The sequence below is a fragment of the Dromaius novaehollandiae genome, chromosome 1, assembly GCF_036370855.1.
Source record: "Dromaius novaehollandiae isolate bDroNov1 chromosome 1, bDroNov1.hap1, whole genome shotgun sequence".
Classification (NCBI taxonomy): domain Eukaryota; kingdom Metazoa; phylum Chordata; class Aves; order Casuariiformes; family Dromaiidae; genus Dromaius; species Dromaius novaehollandiae.
Window position 1 is genome coordinate 100243324 of NC_088098.1, and position 12011 is coordinate 100255334.

The following is a 12011-nucleotide window of genomic DNA, read 5'->3' on the forward strand; positions in this document are numbered from 1 at the left end:
ACCTGTTGCGGTGTGACTTTATCCAGCAGTCATTAGTATCATGCCTGAGGTTAATACAAATGAACCATTGTTCCTCCAAAGTTCGAAATTGCTAGGGCTTACTGTTAGTATGTACAGTAAAACATCTATTTGCACTTTCGCACCTCTAATTTGACTCTGTTGATGAAACTCAGACAAGAATTCACAGCAGATTGAAATATATAGTTTAAATAGTAATGTAGACAGGTCAGAATGTGTCCTTAGTTTGCACATTTGATGTTTATTGTGATTCAGAGGGATTATGTTCTATTTTTCTTAGCTCAGTGTGCTAAGTTTACCATGTGCAACCCTCATTAGTGTTAATGGCAATTCTAAGCTGGAAATGCTGGAAAAGGAAACTGCACAAAGCCATTGCCTGATGCAGTGAATGCTTTGTCCATCGAAATTCGCATTGCAGCCAAATGTGAGATGTAAGGCTAGTCATATATAGAAAATGGTAGACACACAGAGCCAGAACAACATTTTAAAAGCTCTCTAAGGCTCTTTTAAAGAGCCTATAGACTGTCCTACCAGTATTGACTGGTGGTTGTTAAGGGTATTTCTCTGAGCAGCTATGAATCCCACCAAATGGCCAGTGACATTACTTCTGTTGCTTCTGTTGCTGCACAGCTTAATCTGTATTATGAGAAAAAGAAAATCATTTCAGCCACACACTGGTATTTTTTGCCTTCACTGTCTCCACTGATTTTGGTGGGAAAAAAGTAAATTGAGGAGCATTGAAATACCCAGGCATATGATACACCCCACCAGGATGCTAAAAAGATAGAAGCTCCTTAAAAACCCTAGTCTGAGGTACAGCTAAAGGCTGGAGGACTGACATCTGGGAGCAGCTGAAATTTTACTTGTTCATTATCCAAGAGGAAGCTCTGGTAAATTTTTTGTCAATGGAAAACATAGAGCTAGAAAGTAAAAAGTCCAGTGTGACTTTCAAGCCTGTAAGGGCCTTAGTTCCCTCTTAGGGAGGAATTTCACTTTACAAAATCAGATTATAAACACCTAAATTTTGCCACAGGAAATTACTTTATGTTTTTAAATGCTTTCCACTTTAAAAGAAAGCATACATGTCCTATAGTCTCTGTAGTCTGATTGCAGAAAGGAAACTGCTAGATTTAAGATTTGAAAGTTGGTTTGTGTTGTTTGGAGGAAGGAGTGGAAAGAGAGGAGGTACTGCCACCTCAAATACAGGATCATGCCTGCAGAATTCCTCTCTGTATTTGCAGAATCCCATCCTTTGTGCATAAGAAATGAGAGGATATTTTCCTGTTATTTGTCTTGTTTCCTGAACTTATAAATTAATATATTCCTTTCTCACCAAATAGCAGCCATCCGCAGTTGAGATTATCATGCCATAGTGGGAAGGTTTCTGATGATGTTTTCTGTGTTTTTTTGTCATTATTGTATGGTGTAACAAAAGTTTCCCTGCTTTGTGACAAAAAGCCGTGCTAATGATAACAAACTAGAGTTCCCCCTGCCACTATGCATGACTCAAAGGTTAATTCCAACTGTTAGCATAGTGGGCACATCCAGAGAAAGCTTTCAGCAATAGGGCATTTTGTAACTGGCATCTCACTGTTCCTCTTTAACATAAGTCTTGTTGATTTTTTTCAGGGCACCACATGTCAGCAAATACAGCTCTGTAGATAGACACACAGTAAGGATGAACAGAATAAAAAGTCTTTCCATGACAGCTGACAGATAACACAATGGGGATATATCATAGTTTGGTCAAAGCAACAAAATAAAAAGAGTTTTAGAAAGAGGAGGCAGGGGGAAGTAATAAGAAAGGAAAAGACAGAGGGAAATGTTCTGTTTCACTTCCCCTGAGCAAACATGTAATTTCCATGATTTCTTTTTAATGACTCTCTTCTGAAGCTAGTAGGTACTGATTTATGGAAAGCTGTAAAAGATCAGGTGGAACCCTGCAGGACGTCGTTTACAGCTGCACGGATTGCAACCCATCTAATTTGTCTGGTAAAGTGTGAGCTCATGGCGCACATCACCCAGCCCATAAATTTCATGTTCGGACCTTCTGTCTAGGGGCTGGGTCAGAGGGAAAAAAAACTGCCAATGTGTGCAGATGCTCTGAAAGCCCAGCTTTCCCTTGGTGCACGTGAGGAGACATCGCAGGCTCTTCACAGTGAGACAGATTCCTGTTCATTGATAAACTGTCCAGATGTCCTCTCTGAGGAGGAAAGTAACTAATTTTTGTTTGGAATCCTACAAGGAGAAAAATGATACTTTACAGTGCTGGTTATTCTGAGGTCACTTACATTAAAATTAGGTCATATTTTTTGTTCTGATGATACTTTGATCCAAGTAATAAACATAAAAGCTCTTTTGGGCCACTCTAATTCCTAATCCTAGAGACCTGTTCTATTTCAACTTGTTTATACTTTTTTTCGTTACTGATTCTTAAGTCAGGCCTTGTTTTATTAGATTTTAAGTTGAAAAGACATACTAGGCTGGGGGAAAAAAAGCGAAACGCCATGCTTTATCACTAAGAACACTTCATAAATACTCTTAATAAATGTCTTGGGATTCCAGACACTATACCCAGAAAACCATAAATAAAAAGCATTGGCTCTTCTTGGGACAAACAGTAGTCCGGGAGACACAGGCTGTACAGCTACTGAATAAAAATATCTTGGGCCTGATTGTCAAACCTGAGCCTTTAACTGGAAGGCGTTTAGAGCTGTATATCATGTAGATCCTAAGATCTGGTTTTAGCATGAGAACAAGAACATAAGTCTGTTGGATCTTCTTTCCTTAGCTCAGGCTGTATTTTGGTGTTGCTATACGTGCGTTCCCTTCTTTCTTGTTTTGGTGGTCAGAGCTGGGTTCTGGTGTTTTCTGCCACTTTCATTTCCATCTACAGTTGTTCTCAGGATGTAAGGTCCATAGTTGGGGTCAATGATTAGCCATTTACAGCGGTCAAGGTGCAGGCCCCAGCATCTCTAGAGTCTGGTACAGCAGGCAGCAGCCTTCTTGTCTTGGCTGGGCTCTGGAGAGAAGATAGGCCAAAGGTGCCCAGTCAGGGACATCAGTGCTCTGAGACCAGGTGAAAATTGAAGTTGAATATACAGCAGCAGTTGTCCATTTATGATTCTGAAGTCAGATTTTCAGCATCTGACTAGCTCTATAATGGTGTCCTGAGATGCCAGAAGGGAAAAAGATACTAAAATCATTTTTTGTTCTTGAAAGAAATCAGCTGATTTATGATGATTAGCAAAGCAGCAAAGGTAGAAGGTGCTGTTTAATATGTAGACAATACAAAGTTATTTGATCTCAAAGCCAGATTGTTCTTTTCTTCAAAATTCAGGTAAAAAATCTCAGTGTAACTGATGTGGTATTTCCTGTTTCCAGTGAGAGTCAGATGTACTGCAAGAGTATGCTATTTTAGTACTTCTGATCTTGATGAAACTTAACAAAAACAAGCATTGGAGTAGAGAGGTTTTGTTTGGATTTTTCTAGACTGCTTATAAGAGTTTAAATTTGGTGTTTTGAAGCACTTAATGATCTTGGGAGCCTTTACAAACTCTTCCTTTAGCCTTTTTTGCAATGCTCAGAGATGGCTTAGCTTTGGGACAAAGAGGTACCAATAACTTTGGTACCAAAAACTGTAACCTACCGGTTAGACTGCATGATCACTATCTTCAAATTATGGTGTTTGTCTAACCACATCTCATTTCACTTCCCACCAGTGAATAAATTCACTTTGGATGGATTTAGCTGTAGTAATCAGGTGATTTTTTCACTAGAGTCATGGAAATAGAATCTACCAGAGAAGATAGATTGTGCAGCTGCAGCGATAACTGCTTTGGATCTCCTCTAGTTCAGCCTCCTGTGCTCATGAGTCAGCACCATGCTGATCTCACAGCTAAGCATGTGCTTAGCTTTATGCATGAGCTGACATAAACACTCGTAAGCTGTTCATACTTAAAATGGAGCATGTTTCTTTTCTGAAGGAGGGCTAAAAGCTGTCCAGTGTAGACACATGTTTTTCAGTGGAGGGCAAAATGAGGAAATACCAGGTGATGTTCTCTAATAGCATCTGACTAGTCAAGGAAGGTATTATCATACTAATTAGCACTGAGATAGTAAGGTAATTAGAATTAGTAAGATGCCTTGTCAGCAGAAAGACATTACTGATTGTATTGCTATTCAGAGGCTTACACAGTTTAGAAAAGATAGCAAGTCAGTGAGGAAGAACAGCTAAGAACAGATCACTGCCCACCCTGAAAGCTGGGCATCTCATGTAAGCTTTTTGTCTTGAAGACCTGTTTCGGAATGGGCAAATCCCCTAGAAATGCATGTCTCTCTCCACGGACTGAAGCAATAGTTCAGAAAACTATCTGGGTTTACATGCTGTATTTTTAGATGGCTAAAACTAAGTGAGGTAGATCCTATCTCTAGCGACTAAATACGGAAAGGCTGGTGATTTTTTTAACCTCTCTGCCCTTAGATGAGAAGTCATAATATAATAACAAGACCATGAAAACAAGAATCCTGTGGTCGGACAGGACTGAATTTCTGGATCAATATGGGAGCAGACAGTTGTGCCACTTGTGGTATGCCAAGTGCAGGATCAGCTGCAATACATTTCCTCCTTGATGAAAAAATATACATTTAATCCTTATCTTTATTTTCAGATGAATATTTTGTTCTCAATAGCTTCTAGTTAGACAGACAGGGAAAGGTTTAAATGGATAAAGAAACATAATGGTATGTTTTCTTTAATTCCTTTTAGTGAGATAGGAAAAAGACACAGGGACCCAGGCATGAAAAGGTTGGCACTGTAATGCCAAGAAAATAGGAAGTGTTTTCATTGAAAATCCACCTGCAAATACGGAAGGATTGTTGTTTTTAGTTGCTAACCTGAAATAGGTTTTAGGTACTTTTAGGCACAATATTGGTATTTTTCCTGCATGTATTTTAATGCTGTAATAATTCTCCAAACCACTGCTTAAATTAACCCATGGTTCATACAGGAAAGGTTCTGCACCTCAGTGCCTATGTTAATTCCTGGGGAGAATGCTTAAATAGTGCTTAATGAAATAGAAGACGTTTTATTTCACAACTGAACTCTGTTCAAGATCAGTTGTAGCCCAAAGTCAGTGCAATCTGTGGCTCACGCAATGACTTCCACAAAACAAGTGAGTGTGCATGATGTGTCTGAAGAGCAGTGACGGCATTGAAACAAAAAATGCAAAAAAGGGTTTGAAGACTGAGTCACCATCTCGCAACTTAGTCTTGACTCCTTTCAGTGTGAGATTTGAGGTGCCATGAGTGAGCAGAGTAAAGGGAGGTGATTTCTAACTGATTTCTTCTTTGATTTTTAAATAGAGAACTTTATTGCCACCATGTCAGTTCAGCATCCTTCATAAGCACCAAGCTGATTTCAAAGGCAGATGATTCCATTCTTACCTTGAAATTATTTGTATGATATCTTTATGGAAATTTCAGTCCTAGCATGGCCACCATGGGCATGGCAAATGCATGTACATTTGGCTCAATGTATTTAACCACAAAATTCCTCAATTCTGTCTCTGCGCATTGTAAAATACAAATCTCACATGGACAGTTACACTTGTCTCGCAAATTCCCTTAATGTTTGATTTTTAGATTTAATATAATTTTTTAAAGCCACTGGAGTCCAATTATTTGTGCTTCCAACTGTAATAGCACCATCTAGGGTTTTGCGATAGGCTGCAATACTCTGAATGTTTGATGTGTGTAAATTCTACCAACGCACTCCATTTGAAATTAGGAGTGTGCATCATAGTAGGAACTAGTACATTGTTTGGGACTAGGTGAATCATATAAATAAAATCTAAATTAGGCTTGTCTTTGCTAATACTTAAACACATTAAACTGTAATGTAACAATACATTTCATGAGTTGGTGATGCTTCAGTGATTTAAACCGTGGGCATGAAAAGCTGGGGCTCTTAAGCAAAATGATTACACAGTGTTCCTCAAAGCTGCCAATGTGGATAAATGAGGCCTCAGTGACAGATAAATTCCACAGATGAACAGAAAAGCTGCATGTAGCCTCGAAGCTCTTACTCATGCTGGTGTTAAGTTTAGACACAAATAAATCCATCCTTATCCTTGCTCCCTCACTTTCATCACATTCTTTTTTTTTATTTCAGGCCATCAAATCTTCTCCTGGACCAAAGTAACATTGATATTTCAGCCTTCCGCACAACAGGTGATTGGCTCAACGGTTTCCGGACAGGACAGTGCAAAGACATTTTCACAGGCGTGGAATACAGTTCCTGTGATACAATAGCCAAGATTTCCACAGAGTAAGTTTGAACTGACCACAACTCTTTGTCACTGGTTATGGCCAGGGGTACAGGTTTAAATATAAGCATAAGAGTAGCATTTCTTATACCAAGTTTCTAGGGTGTAGCCAAATGTTAGGTTTAAAGTGACAAATTTCTATTAATGTTGTACTTGGAATACACGTGGAGGAAACTGTTAGATACTCTGTTGATAGCGCAAAGACTATAGTCTCATAGGTTTTTCTCACTTATGCCAAGGAAATTTCAGTTTCTTCTGAAGAAATAATGCTATGCATGATGTGGTACACCAGTGTTATGTTCCTTCACTCACAGTTTAGGAAGTTTCTGAGCTGATAGTTTATAATCTGCCTTTTACATGGGGTTTCTCACACCTGGCACCTATGCCAATCTCTTCCTTTATTGCCCGTCCCATATTCAATCAAGCCAGGGTGACCGAGGGCAAGCGCTATGTAGCTGCTGGTCTGTTTTTGTTCTTGTGATAAGGAACAACATGGTAATGTTCTCTTTGCACCTGAAAAAAGGCATTAGGTACAGCTATGAACTCACTGTAAAAGAAAATCTTGACTCCTTATTTGGTAGATGGGTACAAGACAAGTGAGGAAGAAGTAACCAACAGCTGCGGTATCGAAAATTAAACACATTAATGCTGTTAATTAGTGTATTATTGCAACTATAAAAAGGCTGATAATGGCTTATTATAACAATTACCCTATGGGGAGAGTGCAGAAATCCTCTAGGAATGTCCAATTTCCTGTGAACTGCTGGTTAATTAGCGCTCTTAGCAAAGTGTTAAACCACTTCCCTGTTGCACAAGGAGCAAAGAGAATGGACTGCCTGGAGAAACAGAAGGTGAAAAACACAGTAGACCCTGGAAGTTTGGCCACAGCCATTAATCTCAATGTTGATACCAGAGTTACGAAAACTGTTCAGAGGGCTCAGTACATAAGAGCAAGATGTCAGTGCTGGCCAGGAAAAACAGTCAGGGGAATGGTAGGGGAATGGAGACAGTAGAGAAGCTCAAGCTTGCAGCTGGCCAAGAAGTGAACCCCTTGCCCCCAAGTCCCAAATCCCAGTACATATATCACCAGAAAACAGTTTCATTGTCTTTTCTTTCAAGTAAGCAACCAGAACGAGGCTAAATGAGTTTTACTCTTTTCTTTCTCTGCTTTGCAGTCTCCTGTTGTTTTCATACAATAGCCCTTAGTACTTTTCCTGCCAGGGTTTGTGTCACAGCAGTATTTCCATACCTGGAGGCTCCTCCGACATAGCAATATAAGAAGGGCAAGTTGATTGCTGTCTGCTCACATCAGCTGTAGGAGACCTAGAGATAGTATGCTTACTCATGCAGTGCATGTTCTCTTTCTTCCAGTGACATGAAGAAAGTCGGTGTTACAGTTGTGGGACCTCAAAAGAAGATTGTTAGCAGTATCAAAGCTCTAGAAACTCATACAAAGAACAGCCCTGTTCCTGTGTAAGGTACCAAAATGATGTTGCTCAGGACAAAAAAGGGAGAGAAGTTGCTTCAAAGGGCAAAAGTGATGGCTGATAAACGGCACAGTTTGAAGGAGTTCTTTGAAACAGCTTTGGAAACATAATGGTTGAAATTTCAAACCCACTAAGACACTCAGATATTGAGTATAAATGCCTTAAAAATAGGAGCGAACTTTTTTTCTATCTATTAATCCAAAAGGGTGGGTGCTCTTAACTGACTGATGCAGATGATAATAAATTTCAAAAGAAAAAAATATGTAAAACTTCCTTCCAAGTAAAAAACAATGATACTGAAACCTAGAGCCATTTGATTATTAAGTGACTGAATAACACACAAAAAAACATGGACGTAAAAGCTGTGTATCTGATCTATACAGCAAACAAGAAGAAAGAAAGACTTGCAGTATTTTTATACACAGAAGAGATCTGTAACAGGTATTTTATTTCTTTAAAAGCAAGGAAAATAGAGGACTATACCTCAAAACATATCTGGCCATATTTACTATAATGTCATTGTAACACAATGTTCCAACTTCAGAAAGGAATACAGAAATAAAGTTTGTAGTGACTTTGAGTTAGTTGACAAAAGATTTTTGCCGTGATGTTAGCTTCCCTGTGTTCATTTAAATAGAAAAAAGTCTTAATTTTGAAAAGACATATTTATTTCCTTTGGGTTTTTTTCCATTATTGTTTATATTTATGCTTAAATACCTTGACCTGGCTGTATTACTGCCAAGTGCCACATGTTATCCAAACTTCATTCGTATAACCTGAGCAATTGTATGAAGGTTAATTTCTAGATAATTTTATGGTCATAACATCATATAGGAAATACAGAAGGAAAGAGAGATGGTCTTTTTTCCAGCTATATCACTAAAGAAATCATCTGGGATTGCTGACATTCCTTCCATTTACAGTGAATGGTATTTTAACACAGGCTCATATACTGACAGAATTGTAAGCATATTGATCTCTAAATCAACATCTGCCCTGGTCAAGCGCATGCACTTCCTTAACTTCCCAAAAGCCTGACTTCCTATTAGACACGAGTACCACTATTCTCGGGTAGTGTTCAGGTGGCATATTTGCCTAGTAAACATAATTGGAGTCAGAATTGCATCCTGCATTAACCGAGGGCACTTTCTGAGGTCACTGAGGAACGATCCATTTCTGGTTTCCATTTCATAGATTCTGCTCCTGATGCTGTACTTCTTCATCTGGTAACTCAGAGAGAGGTGTATTACCATGTACACAGCCACTGCTAATTACACTGAGATGATGACTTGCAGCCAGGTTTGAAAGGATAATTTAAGCTCATAAAATGGAACTTTGGTGTCTAATTTTACCTAAGTCTGATCCTCAAGGCTTTTGTTCAGCTGCTGCAATCCTGCAGGGGCCTTACTTTTTGGTTTTCGGTTCCTTAGGCACCTGTGTTTGCTTCTCTGCTCATGTCTGGAGCCACCCCAGTCATGGCAGGGCTAACACATCGCCTATCTCATGGCTTTTTGAGAGTCCCAAAACTCAAGCACTTGCAAGGATGCAGTCTGCTAAGCGTTCTCATATAACCAAAAAAATCAGACTCCGCACAAAAGGTAGTTGCAGATGGCTCTTCCTTCTAAAACATGAGTCAAGGAGTAAGGAATGCTGCAGTGCTTTGAAGGAGAAGAATAAACTCTGCTTAGTTGTTTAAACAAAAGCAGAAAGGAGCCTGTCTTTAGGAGAGCATTCAGGGTACCCAGTAGAAAAAGGAACCTGAAGGACAGGATTCAAGGGTCTTCCCCCGTGTTTTCTTTCACTAAAGCAAGCTGTAAGTTTTTGCTCCTGAGCACATTGGTCTTGATTCTGAGCAGACATAGGTCTTTGCTCTGGAAACAGTTAGTTTAAATCACTGCATAAGGCACTTTTTGTGCTCCATGCAGACACCATAAGCTTCTTAACACTCAAGGCTCAATAGAAGGCATACAGAAGTCAGGCACTGGCCATTACTGTAGAACACTATGGATTTCCAAATTGCCTTGCTTAAACTTAAACCTGTTTCCAGTGAATAGCAGTGAGTCCCTGGAAGGACAGACAGATGGTCCAAGACTGTATGCAAGGCAGCTTACTACATGGCATGCCATGTTTTGCCATGCGGGGAAAAGCAGTTAACTACTTTTGCTTTGTGTGTTGGTTTGGCTTGGTTTTTTAAAGGTCCTTGCCGCACAGGGCACATATGCAAGGGAAGAATCAGTTCCTTGGATTTGTGTAGCTGAATCAGCTTTTAAATTGTTCTTCACAGATCCAAGAGTTGCGAAATGTAAAAAGAAGACATTCATCACACACGGCTAAATAGAGGCAGATGAGCGACTTAGTGACTCCTGGCAGTGAGCATGCCTAAAAGGATTTGATTTGTAATACACTCACAGGATAACATTTATTTATGTGATCTGAAAGAAAAATGAATGGGTTTTAAAGAAGGAAGAATGAATGGGTTTTAAAGTAAATTGAAATAAAAAAAATAAAAGCAGAAGAAAATGAAAATAAAGCACTTAAGATATGAAGAACTTCTCATGATAGACAGCAATCTGTAGTAAAATACAGCATCCTAAATACAAAAGCTATATTTTCAGTTGCTTAGTTCATTCAAAACCTTTCTTCTCTTCAATTTGAGATTAAGATCTAAATCAGACATTGTTAGTGAATTTAAGTCACCAAAATCCATTTGGAGACAGTATGTGTGGGGATGGCTTTTATAACATATTCTTGATTTTTCTCTTCAGCTTCATTCTGCTGCTGGGGGGAGGGATGGGAGAGATCTGTGAAGTGCTTCTGAAAACAAGAATCCAGTTTTAGACTGAGACTGAAAACTTTGCACCAAGCACCCTGAATTTTCTCTTACTATCATGTCGTGTTCCTTGCCCACTGCTAAAGCACGCTCAACATAAATGATTAAATCTCACTGATGCTTGGGAAAAAAGAAACTCAATTTTGCTTTTCTTTGCTGTTAGGAGTAGAGCATTTTAAATACATTTATGTTTTCATCCCTGTCAAAAGTTGATTTATACTGTAAGTGGCCTATGTTGCAAACATCCTATACTCCCTTTTCCCCATGTACATATGTAAACATAGCAGTGTACAATTCATTGTGGAGTAGAGATATTAGAATTTGTGTGGCCATCTTCCTGTACAGGACTTGCATTGGTTATCGACATCAAGCAAAATGCAACTACTCACAACATTGCGTACCATATTATTGGTTTTGTATCTTTAAATATAGTTTCCATTTTATTTATTTCTGTTAACATATCTAGTTTTGTGCTGTTACTTAACGTTCAATAAGCAATGTATAGATGTGATTTGATTGGCAATATGTATTTACTTTTAACTTGTATTTTAAAGCATTACTTACTCATTTAGTTTATATATTGTGCAATTGTAGATGGCCTCTTACTAATGTAAAATGATTTGTAGTGGAAACATTTATATTTTTATAATAAACATAATGAAAGTATTTTTTACATACTGGAATATTGAGGTGATTGCTTGGAGGATGAAGTAAATTTATTTGATTAGAAAACTGTGGTAGAACTGTAATTAAATATGGATAAATTCTGACTGTTAAAGCTTGGGTTCAGAATGAAAGCTAGATATTACCTATATTATCTATTAAAAAAAAAAAAAAGTAATGCAGGTTTGAATTAGACAGACCAGCATTTTGCTAAACCGATGTCAGTCAAAGACTTTACTTTCTCCATGGATATGGGAAAACATCGTCTACTACAGCCTGCCTATGGGATATTGAAAAAGCTGTCATTAGTTTTAGTTGTGTCAAGTATTTCCAAATTTTTGCTTTTTTTCTTCCCTTACCAGTGGACCTCTTTTCATCTTATTACAATGTTGAATCCAGTAAAAGATGTACTTTTCAACAAAATAAAAAAGCCCACCGCTTACTGTAATTTAACCCCATGATCATTTCTTGCCTCTGAGTATCTGTGTTAGATAATATTTTGCTCCTGTTTTGTTATGTCCCTCACAAATAGTTTCTATGTGCTTCACTGAAGTATGTCTTATTTGCAAATGGCAACATACAACCCAACTTTGCATCTCGAGAATTAGCCTCCTAGAAAAGTACGAATGGTTTGAATGTTTGCTAAAACCAGTTACAATTACTCGAGGAGTTACTTGAGTAATAGGG

The 12011-nt window shown here is 38.4% G+C and overlaps 1 protein-coding gene across 4 annotated transcripts in view; it reads left to right on the forward strand.

The window, feature by feature from the left end:
* Nucleotides 1-11782, forward strand: part of EPHA3 (EPH receptor A3) — a 233655-nt gene extending 221873 nt beyond the window's left edge. For 3 of the 4 annotated variants that reach the window (XM_064522262.1, XM_064522272.1, XM_064522267.1), the window contains 2 exons: nt 6191-6346; nt 7716-11782. In XM_064522262.1, coding sequence (XP_064378332.1) covers nt 6191-6346; nt 7716-7821 — 262 coding nt within the window. In that variant the 3' untranslated portion in view covers nt 7822-11782. The remainder of the gene's footprint in view (nt 1-6190; nt 6347-7715) is intronic. The other variant, XM_064522258.1, reaches the window with a different exon arrangement.
* Nucleotides 11783-12011: the final 229 nt, after the last annotated feature.